Source organism: Otolemur garnettii, unplaced genomic scaffold, assembly GCF_000181295.1.
Source record: "Otolemur garnettii isolate 467f Iridium unplaced genomic scaffold, OtoGar3 scaffold00001, whole genome shotgun sequence".
Classification (NCBI taxonomy): domain Eukaryota; kingdom Metazoa; phylum Chordata; class Mammalia; order Primates; family Galagidae; genus Otolemur; species Otolemur garnettii.
This window is the reverse complement of record NW_003852396.1, coordinates 58,171,312-58,186,701: the sequence shown is the minus strand read 5'-3', so window position 1 is coordinate 58,186,701 and position 15,390 is coordinate 58,171,312. Positions and strand designations below refer to the sequence as shown.

General features: G+C 36.3%; 1 protein-coding gene across 1 annotated transcript in view; it reads left to right on the top strand.

The window, feature by feature from the left end:
* Positions 1–15,390, top strand: part of LOC100953497 — a 250,344-nt gene that overhangs the window by 8,454 nt on the left and 226,500 nt on the right. Inside the window, exon 3 of the mRNA XM_023510042.1 lies at positions 1,681–1,851. Coding sequence (XP_023365810.1) covers positions 1,681–1,851 — 171 coding nt within the window. The remainder of the gene's footprint in view (positions 1–1,680; positions 1,852–15,390) is intronic.

Genomic DNA, 15,390 nt, shown 5'->3' with positions numbered 1-15,390 from the left:
TTCGTGATAAAACTTAAACATTATTGACATATAGCATATGCAGAGGGTGTAGAAAAATGTGAACACATTTTAGAAAGGAAAAAAAAAACTATTAAAATTATAACACTCAAGGAATGCTTGACTTCTGCAGTTGCAAGAGGTGCTCAAATGTGACTTGTATTCATCTTTTGTTATCAGCATATATTGAGTATTACAATTAGCTGGGAGAGAGGAAGAGGATGAAGTTTCAACACACAGAAGATTCTTGGAAAAGGATTCCCCGTTTTACCTGTGGACATTGCAGTGAGCAAATAGTTTAGAATTCCTGTTTCTTATGTGAAATTGGGGTAGGGATAGGAAAGATAGTCTAAGAAAAAAAATAATTAAAACCTGATACACAGAAAGCACTTAAATTTTAAAAGGAAACCTTATAATAATATACCAATGCCCAGGGCACCCATTATAGATTAGACATTGTGCTGTCCATTCTTTAATCTCCTTTAATTTCTTTATTATTACCTGTGCAAAATTTCCTAGTCAATAAGTGAGAAAGCCAAGATTTTAACCCAAGATTTCAAAGTCCATGTCTTTTCAGAGTCATTGTAATTCTAAATGAGTAACATTTGATTACTTTGAATAATCACAGATAAAAAGAATTTCTTCTCTTCATCTCTTTTGGTCACAACCATGTATCAATCACTATAACAAGATGTCTCTTCTTACTGTCCCCTTCCCTACGTCATACATGCAGACATACACACACACATACATGCCTTCTACTTCTAGAGTATCGTAATTAATTAGACAATATTTAATTCAACACTCTGATCTCACCAGTGTTTATGTAAGAATCCAGTCCATTAGCGAGACTATAAATTTGCATAAAATGGTGAAGAGTCAAAGAATGGAAATGAGTTTTAATTTGTAAACTATATGGTTTAAAACATCAACTTACTGTGTCTGAGTGTTTAGCATGTCATGTCTGTCTTAAATATGCTGAGTAGAAGTCTAGAAATTTTAAAATCAAGGGTATATAAGCCTTTGCTGTATCTGGAGAAATTCTATGCTTTATTTTGACATTGATAGATATTTAAAATATAGTATAGAACAGAGCATTGTCTTTGAAATATAGATATTTTGGAAAATTGTATTAATGAGATTGAGAAAAATTATATTTTGGAATATTTAGAAGGAAAGTAAGAGGCCAAAAAGTGATAATTAATTTATGTGTGAAAAAATGTTAAATGTAACACATGGATAGTAAAATAAAATATTCTAAAATGGAAAGTTTCTACAGTAAAATGCTATATGATGCTATATGATGGTAAGTTACGGATATTGGGTTATTTCAAGTCCTAGGAAGGACTTTGATTTTGCTAGGCAGCTTAAAAGTACTTTGTAAACTTGTTAGACATTTATATTTCTTTCTTTCTTCATCCAGGTATATTTTTCATTTGGTAATTATTATAAATGGCTTCCTGTTTCACATTATCAAAATGAAAGGGTTAGACATTTTTCCATAAATAAAATTTATGTATGAGAGAGCATATATCTCTTTTATTCTTTTTCCTTGAGGTCTGTACTCACATTCTTGTATTGAAGTCATTTTTTTCCCCCATCAAGCTAGGTACTCAAAAATCTAATAGGTGCGACATCAACAATTACTTCTTGCTAACAACTCTTGTAATTTAACCCCTTCAGGTGAGCAGGCTGATTGATGAATTACAGACAGCTATCAAAACCAACAGAGGTCATCTCTCTAAACTTGGCCCCCAATTACAGGCTGAGCAGGAGCAATTCTCCTCTTATGTCTACCAACACATTAAAAGGCTTCCAGCAAACACTCTGATCCCAGGAGACCTACAGCTCAAGGTGGGTATCATTCCGTTACTCTCATTGGATTCAGCCAGAGACAAAAATGCTCTGCTCCCTCTGAAGGCCCTGATGACAGTGCCGTATTGTCTTCCTCTAACTAGAGTTCAACTCACAAGTAGTAATATTACTACTTAGAAGGTAGATTTTAAAAGAAAATACCTAGAGACCTTCAAAATGTGAATTTTTAAATTTCAGCTAGTTTTCAAGCCAGAAAAGTAATTTTATTGAAGAAATTTAATTACGCAAACCATTTGCATATTTTCTGAGAAATACGCATTTTTCACAGTAGTCACTGTATATTTCAGTTTCTAAAAATAACATTTGGGGAAATGGGCAAGCATTAATAGTTGACAGACAGTGGCAATAGAAATTGGAGGTGAAAGGCCAGGTGACTGATTGATGTTCAAACTACATTTCCAAGGAAAAGGATCTGTATTGGATAAGTGTGACACATGTCTGAGTTCACTTGGTAAAATCAATACTTAAGAATACACTGGGAAAAAAGGTGAATTGGTTATTTGTCAGGACAAGATGGCTAAACGTCCTAGACTATGCTGCTACTGCATATTTGGAAAAGAAAAAGAATAACTCATACTTGGCTAATGTGACTTTGGAAAGCTTAAGGAATGTAAATACTTTGTTTTTTAGAATGGAAAATCCTTGGTAAGCCTGTTAAATTAATATTGTTCTATAATTTCATACCCTACATTTCAAGAGACTATAATTAGCAAAATCTGGATTATTCAAAGTATGGCTTTTTTCCATCTAAGGACTATGGTTAGTACAACCTTTGATTTCCTTTTTATTATTTTTATAGGGATGCAATAATGTTCAAAGCTAATTGTATTTTGATCAGCCGCCTTCTTTACAACTCATCTTGCTTAATATTCAGTTTTATCCTGCAAATAACAACATAAGCATATTTATATTTATAACTTCCTTCTTAATGACATTCCCATATGTATATTTTGAATGAGAGCATTGCCATGTAAAAACTGACTTTTTGAGAAATGTAATTCCATGTTAAATATGATAATTTATTTCTCAGGATCTCTGCTAGTCAACTAAGGGTTTAGGAAGTGATGTTCAAGATATTAACATGAAGAGTCCCCACAGTTCAGAAGCATTGTTCTTTGTAAGATTTTTTTATTTGGTTACAGATTCATTTTGTGAGTTTGCAAAGTACTTGCTATTGCTTGTTCTTTGTACATGAACTTTTACTGACACGTGGCCAATACCTATTTGTTTATTTATTGTCTATTGTTACTTTCATTTTACAACAGTGGAGTTCAGTAGAGATCACACAACTTGACAAGCCTAAAATATTTACTATTCATTCTTTTACAGAAAAGTTTTCTGACTCCTAGTTTGCTGGTCTAGATTTAAGTATGTGACAGAAAAAAAATATTCACGATGCGGGTTAAATTTAAAAGGGCAAAATTTCTATCTCTGTTACATTGTGAATAGCACAAAACTTGAATAGTCTTCCAGTGCATGAAAACTATTATTTGATGCAGCTAAGAAATTACGCATGTCATTGATTACCAAGAACAGACCACATACATCTTCTTTGTTTCACTTTTGTTTTATTACCATGGATGAAAATGTCAATCAATATTCAGGTCAGAACTGTGCTCACTTCTCAATTGTGGCCATTGGCTGGAGGATGATACAAGACTTGGCAAACATCAATGAAAGCATTCTGTGAGAATCAAGTGGCTATGTAAAATGTACAATAAAATATTACATTTTTTGTTATTATTTGCAAGTTGTATACTACCTAGTCTTTATAGCAGTAGAATTTATTATAACTACTGCCATCCCTAAGCAGGTTGTTAGACATTTATAAGCACATCTTCAGGCGTGGCATAGGCATCAGTACTTTTTGAAAAGCTTCCAAATGATTTCATTGCAGAGGCAGGATTGAGAATTATATCAAGATTATCAAAACAACTTCTTTTTTAAAAAAATCAAAGCAGCTTTTAAAACATAACCATAAACACCCACAAAGAAATTTTCAATACAGGTTGCTAATGAGCTAAAAGTTCTCTTCATATTTTTATATCAGTAAAGCAGGAAAGATTAGCAATATAATTATTATGGAAATGGAGAATTTTCTCCTTCAAGCAATAACTGAGAAATGAGCAATTTGTATTTTTTGTTTAGAATGTTTAACTTTTCCTTCTCTAGATATGTTTTCAGAGAGGAAAAATAGAGAGCAAAGAAATGTAATGTCTTCTGGGGCTGGAATGCCCAGACTCGAAGAGATGTAGCAGATGAATTAGCCAGATCTCCTGTGCTTAGACCTGCAACTAATTTAAATTCTTTCTGATAATTAAGTATCTGCCTATACCATACTGTGTGGGCTGAAATATGGGAGCGGATTTAAAATGATTGCTAACTTCAAACCCTTGAGACAACAGCATCTGAAGATAAAGTAGGCATGAAATATATCTAAATTAAGGGCAACATAAAGGAATGTATTTGTACTGGGAATACTTGGCGTCTGTCTTTGAAGTTTCATTTCTTTAAAATTAAAAAAAATTACTTCTTATAATAGTCTTATTGCTTGTTAGAAAACTACACAACAATTAGTAATACGTTTTTTTTTTTTTTTTTTCTGTTTTGCAGTTCTTGGCCAGGGCTGGGTTTGAACCAACTGCCTCTGGTATATGGGTCTGGTGCCCTGTTCCTTGAGCCACAGGCACTGCCCATATGTTTTGTTTTTAGAAAGAAAGCTTTTTGCCTTATGACTAGTTTTTCACATCAGAAAATTATTAAATAAAAGAAGTCTTAAGTAGTGATCTTCTCTCCTTGCTTGAAGGGAGAGAAGCAAGAAGTGGTGACCACCCTCAATTATAGTAATAAGTGTCAGGTATATAAAGAGGACCTTGGCCTTTTCAGAGATCCAACCCAAAGAGTCCTGAAAACAGTGCTGCTTTTGTGTCAGATTACCCCGCCTTTTCCCTCCTCTGTCAGACCTGGGTAAGGCGTAGGGTAAGGGAGATTTTCAGCTGACCTCTCCTCTCTCCTTGCTTCTCTTTTTTCCATCAGCTCTAATGATATTAATCCCAGGTTTACATGAAAATTTTCTTATTACCTGAAACACAGACTTTCTCAAGCTATCTCAAAAAGAGGATTTGTTAAAAACATAAGAATATCTTACAGAAATGAACACCAGGAAATAATAGTAGTTTCACATGAAAGTCACTACTTTTCCCTATCTTTTTTTCTTAAAGCCCCATGATCACACATCTGTTCATCTCTCTGTGAGATTTTTTTCATTTCTTTTTTCTTTCCTCAAACTAGCTTTCTCTTTTTACTTCTTCATATACACATGTAGGAAAATTATGGCTCCTAGCCCTGACCTTTAGGTTTAAATAGCCATCGTTATTCAATTAGCGTTTTTGTGTCTCTTGGTTCAAATCATTTAAAGACAGAAACTATTTGGGTCAGTCTAGTCTTGACTACGTACTCATACTCCTTGTGGCCAGTGGGTGAGGAGAGGTCAGGGAGGTACATAGGACTACTTTTCCCAGAGGTTAGGCTAGAAAGGGAAGTTGGTGGTGGAAGGCCAAATTGACTTACATGTTTCTCAGATCAAGTTAGATGTAATATTGCAAATAAATTATTATGCATTATTTGTGGTAATATATTCCTCCACACCCCACCTCCCATAGTTGGACATAGGCATTTGCACTAAGGGAAAGGAAACTGAAATCTGTAGTTTTTAAAACCAGCTCTTATGCCTGAACTAGCCAGATGGTAGAGACAAAACTTGGTTGGCAAAGTATGCCCTAAATGTTCAGAATTAAAATCTCTTAGAATTGGTGATATGGGTGGTGCTGATTCTGTATTCCCTCTTGGCTGGGGAGATCTTGCTAATTCCAGCTGAAGGTCCCAATGTGGAATCTTACATTAATTCCAGAATCGGTTTTTTATCAGTTGCCTAGCTAACCTCTGAATTCCCGTGAGGTGCAGACCTTCATTTGAGTACCATCTCTAACTCAGTTCCCTCTGACTCACTTGGGCAAGGGCCACGGCTTCTCTGGTTATAAACAATTTTATCCTACCTTGTGGCATCACTATTTCAGAGGATTAGATGACTTATCAATAAAGAAATACAGTTTCCACTTATAACTAAAAAGCATGGCTCTAGAAAAACTTATTTTTCCCTTTTTCTATTCATTTTGATTGTAGAAAAGTGGCTGGTAAAAAAATGAATGGGGATGATTATCATTCTAATCTTTTATATTCTATGACTTATATCAACTCAGCTTCAAAAACCAAAATAATACATTGTAGCCATCATCATCTTTCAGATCAGTGGTTCTCAACTAGGGGCTGGAGGCAGGGTGTGATTCAAAAAGCGTGCTTCTGCATGTTGTATATGGTGTTCTTCACCTTGCCACTGAACTTCTTCCTCACCACATCTTTCATTGATTATTTTAAAATACCTCATAGAAGCTTTTGGTTCAGTCTCAACATTAGAAGATCATCTCTTAAAAGGATACATTATTTCTGTGTTCCTTATTGTGTCAGTCCCATTTTGTAATCAAATGACATAATACAATGTCAAGTTCATATGGACATACAAGATAAAGGTCCGAGAATAGTCCAAGTGTAGATACTTATACCTGCTATGGTAAATTTCCTTTTTTTTTTTAAGTACAATATAACAATATTTGAGGAATTTCAGGAAAAATATAATCTGTAATTGTACTGTTGCTACGTGATGTTTCTGACTTGCGCACATCATTTCCGTATCCTGTCACATGCCCCAGATATTCAGTGCACCTTTTGTATTCTGGTTCTTTGCTTGCCATTACATCACACCTTTTAGATTGATAGGATTTCTTCTTCTTTTCGCCTTCAACAGTTATACTTAATGTGCACCATAATCTATGCAGCCCTTTAGGCAATAAGGTTTTAGAGCCATTTCTTACTATTTCAGGCCTCCTCTTATATTCCTTACGTTCCCTGTCACTGCCACCACCCCCGTCCCCATGAGAACATCTGCTATAGCCATGGCTCAGTGACTTCTGCCTTCCTTGTCCTGTTTTTTCCGGCAACTCCTCCTCCTCTTCATCCCCATGGAGATGCTATCAGAAATGCTAGAATCTCCCTGGGAGAGAAGGGAAGAAAGGATGGGTAGGAAAGGCCATTAGCAAATCTGTAGGGAATGGTGGGTAGAAAAACTAGTAGGAAGGTGGGTGATTGTGACAGAGAATTGATGAGCAAGAGTGTGTGATGTGTGAGTAGGTGGAAGAAAGCATGGGGACAAGAGAAAGATGAATACAGGAATGTTCTTTCACGGAATTAGTGCTATTCACACACAATTGGTCAATGATGCTCTGAGGATTGTCTTCCATTTGCTGACAGTAGAGGCAGATCCAGGTTCTGTGGGGCCTAGAACTTGTAAAACTTGGGAGATGATTTGGGGGCGTAGGGGGAAGGGGTGGCTCTCTTTAAAATTAGACCTGAAATATTTATGTAGAATGAGAAAGTAAATCACAGCAAAGTAATGGAGCTTTGGAGATTCAGGTGCTTTTTTCTAAGACCTTTTTTAGATAGCTTATTAGAAATGCTTACATAGAAATACTTTCTAATTAATATCTAGCTTCCCCTCCCTACCTCTGGCACTTACAGAACTCATAGGACCTGAAGCAAATAAGGGATCAGAAGTTTAATCTTCATTAACTTTATATACATACACTGCGGCTGAATAGTTTTTTACTATAATTCCATTATTTTATATTTACAGGTCTATATCTGTTTAGGAAATGGGCTAATTTGGTTGATAACAGAAAAAGGTGCTTTTATTCATAATACTTTCCCAGCCATTTCTATGCCTTGAATACTTAAATTTGCCCTAGCAATGGCATAAGAGCACCATGAAACCAGGTGAGATTTGCATTCTAGTCTGTGATCACTTAAAAAAAAGGCTAAAGTTCTTCTAGTTATTCATTTTAATTAATAGAAAGCTTATTTAAATATTTAATATTGAGGTTGGGTGCAGTGGCTTATGCCTATAATCTCAGCACTTTGGAAAGTTGAGGCAGGAAGCTTGCAGAAGTTTGAGAACAGCCTGGGCAATATAGCTGAGCATGATGGTGCATGACTGTAGCCCCAGCTGCTCAGGAGGCTGAGGCAGAGGGATTACTTGAGCCTAAGAATTCAAGATGGCAATGAGCTATGGTTATACTATAGTCTGGACAACAGAGTGAGACCCTGTCTCCTAAATAAAAATAAAATATATGTATAGGAATCTGAAGTAATTAAATGACTAAAGGAGATAACTGAGGTAAGCTCTCCATACATTTGTAGCAAGATTTTTTTTTTTTTTTGTGGCGTCTTCACTGTTCACGTTGTGTTCTTATTTCCACTGTACGTTCTTTGATATTTGTCTTTCCCATTTATCCACTTTTCTCAAATATGTATTTATAACCCCTGGGCTGCTCTGTTATTTCAGTTATTATTTGAGTAAACGGTGGGAAAACACATTTAAGATTTACTCTACATACAAAGAGTAAAATATGCTGTCTTAACATTCATTGGAAAAGGAATTGTGACTAGAGTAGCATATAGAATATTCAACTTTGCCATGAATTCAAGAATATTTGCTAAAGATTGCACAAAATGTGAAGGAGAGAATCAATTCTCACATGTAGATGTTACCATAGTAGGTGAACGCTGGGCTGCCCATTTTAAAGATAAAACTGAGACCTTCTGAATGCCTTCCACCATATCATGGGAAGCTATTTAGCACTCAAACCTCTCACCTACTCTGCTTTCCAGTGCTTTTTCCCATCTTGTGTCTTCCTCCACATCCTCTTCCTTCTTGTGACTTTTTTTGGGGGAGGGGAAAGCCAGTGTGTTCACACCAGCCTATTTTCTGACAGGCATCTGCAGCCAGGTGTAAATCTCTGTGTGCAGGAAGTTACAATCTTCCCTTCCTAGATCTGCTGAAAAGAAAAACTGCGTCTGTATCAAAATCAGGGAAGAGCAATTGGTCTGGGCATTAGCTCCCATGCAGCGCCTGTTGTAATGAGACAGGCTTTCCCTGTGCAGTCCTGACATCCTAGAAGGTGCCCGGAGAATTGCCAGGTGGGCAGTCAGCAGGGAAAGTCCACAGGCCAGAGCTTTATTACCAGCCCAGCAGTTATTCAGACTAAATGCAACCACTGAACCTTGCTGTTGCAGGCACACACTCTCGCTCAGGGAGACTGTCCTTCTCCATAGCAGTTAATTTGTTTTTACCTCTCAATTAGCTTTTTCACAGAGTGTTTGATATGCTCAAGTTGCTGAGATTCCCTTCCTACATATGTTCCCGTCCCCTGGATTACCCACTGACATCTATGTTAGCCTGATTCATCATGAACATATCAAGCATAAATTCTTCATTTGAACTTAAATGAACGCACATTTTCTAGTAGGTTCGAATGAAGTCATGCATTTATACCTATTAAGTTCCTACCTACAGTTTCCATAATGTTTTGTGATTAAAAATGGACTATTTTAAAAAAATGTGTTACTATAGACAGGAAATCATTTGTATTAAGGGAAATTATAGGCATATAAAAAAGAAACTGAATAGCATTAAAACATATATTCAATCAAAAGGTGAGAGAGTATGATCTCTAAGGCTGAAAAATTGTGGAAATCTGATGATTTGGCTTATATTAATCCTTTAATGTTCATTTCTCATAGTAAAATAGAATTCAGAGGGCATGTGATGATGATTTTCTCATTAAAAAATGCTCATAGAATGCCTAGCACTCTACCAGGTCGAGGTAGGACAATCACTTGAGATCAGGAGTTCAAGACCAGCCTGAGCAAAAGCAAGACTCCATTTCTACTAAAAATAGAAAAATTATCTAGGTGTGGTGGTACCTACCTGTAGTTCCAGCTACTCAGGAGGCTGAGGCAAGAGGATTACTTGAGATCAGGAGTTTGAGGTTGCCGTGAGCCAGGCTGAAACCGTGGTACTTTAGCCCAAGTGACAGAGCAAGACTCTGTCTCAAAAACTAATGAACAAAAACAGCCCCCCTCCCCTGGCTTTCTATGAAAATAAATACTTTGAGCCTAGAAATCTCCAAAAACCTATATTTACCTCAGCTACTGAGAGCACCCACACACCAGCTATTTTAATCCCAATTAAATATAATTTTAGACACTAAATTAATTTACATAAAGTGAAATCCTTATTCCATTTCTCCTTGAGGTGTTCTCATTTATAAAGGACTTATTGAAATTACTTGGCTTAGGACATGACAGGCAAGCAAATTTACCTTGTCACCGTCTTCGAGATAGTTTTAAACATTGAACTTAGAACTGTAATTGGATACAAAGAAAAAAATTTTGCAGAACCAGATGCCTTATTTTGGAAAGTTTACTTTGTCAGTAGACACAGAAATATCGGTGGGAGAAAAACTCCTTTTAAAATAAATGCTAAAATGAATTAATGAAATGTATCTTTAGATTTTTAAATGCTTAAAGGGAAGAAATGCAAGCCTACTCCCAGGGCCACTGTGAAGCCCAAGATTCAGTCTTCCCCATCCTCAGCCTCCCTTGGCAATTCCTCCACTCCTAACCCCCCAATTCAAGCTATCAAGTACCCCAGGCTCTTATTACCACCCTTTCTTCAAAACTTGCTCTTCAGGGCAAGTAATGCCATACTTTCTTTCAAAGCTAAAATAATAGTTTTTGAAAATTTTTTTCTTAGATCAAAGTTCTTTCTTGGAATCTACTATGTAAAATAGACACAAGTAGTATCCATTCTGTATGAATCTAGGACGGTGGCTGCCCCTATAGACTCACTCGTCAGGTCTGATCTCCCACTTGGAACCACTCTTGCCTGCCAATCCCCCAGAAAATCACAGCCTTAAAGGATCAATAACTAGTAAGGTTTAATATCTTTACCTCTCATACATAGGAGTGAATCTGTAGCTGAAATTTAGTGGGAGAGATATTTTGAGACTAGAGTGTTCTGACCAATTCCTAAAATCTGACCCTGCAGGCAAGCCGCCTACTCATCATACTTAGAAATGGTGGGCTGTGCTATTAACTTACAGTGGACATTTAAAATTTTCTTAAAAACATTATTTTCTTAAATACACATTTTATAGGATAAAAAATATATTATTTGATTTTTTCTTTGTCCAGGTACCATTTAGACCGATGAAATTAACAATTATACAATTTGTTATAACTTGTACATTTTCATTTCCTGGGACAAAGTTTAGTGGCTCTTTACTTATTAAATACTGTTTGAAGACATTAAAACACCTTTTCTTATATAGCATATAGTATACATATACAAATATATTTTGCAATTTTGTTGCCAGAGTCCCATAGTTTTGATATTTGTTTTGTGATCATCATACTTTAACTAAATATTAGTGTTAGACATGTTTACTGTTTGATTTATACTATATTATGTTTACTGTTTGATTTATATTATACATTTGAGAAAATATAGAAAATATGGATATTCTAAAAAAAATCTTGGAAGTCTATAAAAATGAAAAAAGTAGCAGTACATTTATTTGATAAGGTATACATAATATTAATTCAGTTAGAGTTGACTTTCTATTTTCAAAGGTAACTTTGAATTCTAATTGGATAAAGTTTTTTTCATGACTCATTTGCTTTTTATATAAGAAGCATTTTAACTTAATTTTTGTGTTCTTTGACTTAGATAAAAAGTCTATTGTAAAATTCTTTTCTGTGTTTTGAAAATTTTCCATACTGTTTCATTTATTGGAATAAGGGTAATTAAAAAGATCATGGGACTTGATTTCTAAAGATTTCCCTGGCCCTTATGGGTAGTTCTGCCCTGGGGAAGTCACTTAACCTTTCTGAGAGTCATCTGTAAAATCCAGTTGCTTCCAGGACTGAATGAGTTCATGCACATGACAGTGTGTCTTGCACTGTGAATTACCATGCACGTGTGTAGTGGATGCTGCGCCACACTGCCCAGGCCTGGTCTTCAGGACTGAGATACCCCCCACGCCCCCGCATTGCCACAGCTGCATCCTTCTTGGACAATTGTCGTCAATGTAAAGGAGCTGCTTCTCCTAAGATTATGACCCCACGCTGGCAGCAGCAAATATTTGGCTAGGGCACAGGTGTAAAGATATGGCTCTCTTGCCTCAATGCTAGACAAGGATGATGAACCATCCCAGCTCTACATCTCCCACTAGAGGCCTCTGTTGCAACTGCATCTCAGTTTACCTCCCTGGGGCATCCTGCTTCCCTCACTCTCTCATTAGTGTTGCACCTGAGAGTGCTCCCAGAAAACTTCCTGCAGGCAAATCTTGATCTTAGAGTATGGTTCCAGGGGACCCCAATCCAAGATAGCATGTAAATTAACCCTAGTTCAGCGTGTTTAATTATATTCACCTGAAGTATGCCAGCTAATTTAGTGTAGCTATTTTATATTCCTTTTCTTCACCAGACCTCTAGCAGTAAATCCTGTTACTGTACGGACAACCAACTTCTGGCAACACACTGTGGTGTCATTTTTCTATTATTGCCTCTTGACAGCATTGCATCCGGAGGCATTTTGACTTAGGTGTTTGGCCTTCTGCTCACGCACAGAAGAGCTTCCTGGGTGGTCTGCCCAGTGGTTATGGAGAGTTTGGGAACCTGCTGTTCCCCCACAGCTAGCTCTTAACCAGACCTATAGCATTAAAGGCTAGATAATGGTACTGAACTAGGTCTTACACAAGTTCTTAAATAGATGTCGTGAGTAATGCCAGGCAAATTCATCAAAGAGCCACATTGGCTCATAACTACCAGGAAGGGTCAGATTTCCCTATATAGTTTAAGTTTTGGTCACTGTCTCTGTAAAATCTTTGCAATAAATACAGTTTTCTTAGTAATTTGTTGTCAGTTTTATATTCCATATTAACAGTTATATTTACATTGATATATTTCACAGATACTCCATATTAACAGCTATATTTACATTGCTTTATTTACATCCATCAATGCAGACATCATGTTTCAGAAATATTAGCCTATGTAAAGGAACTCTACTTATTTATTTCCCAGACCTATTCATAAACCCAGACGTGGACAACATTGCTCTGAATAGACAACAGAAACCAACCATTTCTCACCACATCCATTGTTTTGAGACATTGTCATTCCCCCTTCAGGTTGTCTTTGTCCCCTACAGTCTACTCTAAGGATAGCAGCCATAATGATCTTTTTAAAAATGTAAGTCAGGGCAGGACATGGTGGCTTACACCTATAATCCCACCACTTTTGGAAGCTGAGGCAGGAGAATTGCTTGAGCCCAAGAATTTGAGACCAGCTTGGGCAACATGGTGAGACCGTGTCTCAAAAAAAAAAAGTCAAATCCATTCACTACTACTCTGTTCAAATGTGGCAGTGATTCCCCACTTCACTGTCCACCCCTATTCCTCTGATTTCATATTTACTTCCGCTGTTGCATTTGCACGAGCTTCCTTACAGTTCCTGGTGCATACTGGACATGTTCCTGTTTGGCTCCTTTGCCCCAGTGACTCCCTCGGCTTGCAGTGCTCTCCCTGCTAACTCTCTTACCTCCAAATCTTTGCTCAAATCTTTCCTCTCTTTGAGGCTTGTCCTGATCACCCAGTTCATAGGTTGACCATCACACTCATGCTAGGCCTAGATCCCCTGCCCTACCTATTTTTTTCTCTTTTATATACTTTCCATCTTCTTAGCTACTCAGAGGTGCATTTAGTGTGTAGCTAATGAAACTTAAGCTTCAGGCCCTCCTCCCTACTTAGTCCCTGTGGCTGTAAAATTAGGAATATGTTTTCTTTGGGTACAGCGGAATGTAATTAGAGTTTTGCAGTCACTTCTCTGTATAGTTTATTTAGTGCTAGCCATTTTTTTTGTGTAAGAATTGCTTCTGGGAAGACAGTTAATATCTGCTGGCCACATAGTATATTGCCTTATGACCGGGTACTAGATTGCCTGGCACCAAAAGGACATGGATGGGCAGCTGAAGAAAAACATGGCATGAAATTAACAGAGACAACTAATTTGTAGAAAACCCTACATTTTACAGCTCATATTTTAAAGAAATCTGATTGAGGTTTTCCCAAATTTGGCATCAATTCTAAACATTTTTATGAAATAACCAATAAAGTTGGGAAATCAAACGAAACTTTTCTAATCAATTTTTTTTTGATTAACCATGCTAGAGGTAAAATCAAATTATCTTTCTGTTCTTTTTATAGAAAATGTTACAGAATTACCATATAAAAGGGCGATCAAAGACAGTGCAGTAAAAAGTGCTTTTTTAATTAAAAAAAAAGCTTTGCATAATGAAATTAGTTTGTGACTTTTCTGAATATTTAATGTGTTTGCCGTATGTGAGTTCTTTCAAATGTGGAAGCTGTGATTTCTTTTTCTTATTCTAAATGAATGTTTCATATCTAGTTTCACATTTTTAGTTTTGCTTTCTTTATATTAAAGAAGGCCCACTAAATTGTATAATCTTCAGGTTTCACAAGATCCGGTATACCCTGAACACACTACATGATTTACTCACTTGTTCTGTTTCTTGTTTATTGTCTGTCCCTCTCTGTAATCCAGCAGAGGGTAAGCACCTTAGAAACAGGAATCTTAGTTCACTTATGCCTGTTAAGCATCTAAACAGTGCTTGGCACTAAATAAATATTTCTTGAATGACTGAACTAATTACCAACCTTACAATGAAACTTTGGTATGAATCTAATTTAATTTAGTTTAAGATAACTAAACGTTGACAGGAGGAAAATTAAAAGACTGTGATATATATGGAAAAAACAAACGCCCCCTTAAAAATTTGTACTTTGTATAACCAAGGGCATATAAGTAAGTTCTTATTCCTAGGTGTTTTTCAGTGGTCATTAGCTGCCCTGTATTTCAAGAGGATCTGTAACAATATTTTTTAGGTTCATTTACCTCGCTTCTTGGGACCCAAAGCTACCTCAGCTGGTTTTTCACATCATCCCACTCCAAGGGAAAGAATTTAACTTTAGAGCTTTAGGGCGGTAAGGCCCTGCCGAGAGCCACTGGGAAGCCAACAGAGCAGCCACATTTCTTAAGATAAGGATCAGGCAATAGGACAATAAAGGGAAACTGGTTTTATTTTCCCATACCTAGTCAATTGTAGGCATTCTCTGCTTAGAGAGCTATCATTGTTTAAACATTAGACATTAGACACTTTAAAAACTCATCATCTAAAGGAGGAAGAAATATGTATAGGAATTGAATTTGAAAAAACAGATATAATATGGAAGTAAGAAACTAGAGCTTGGCCTTAAGAAAAAGAGAGTCTTAGAAGATTTTCATTTGGAGAATTTTTATTTTCATGGACACAAAGCAAAAACATATTTTAGGAATGACTAGTGAGAAGCAAGCCTCCTTTCAGTTAGCGATAAAACCTATTTTTTATGCTCTTGTAGGATTTCTAGAGGTCATAGCCAATTCTTATTTATTTATTTTTGAGGACACTTTTCTGGACGTAGAAGGGAAATCTTATTATCGGTA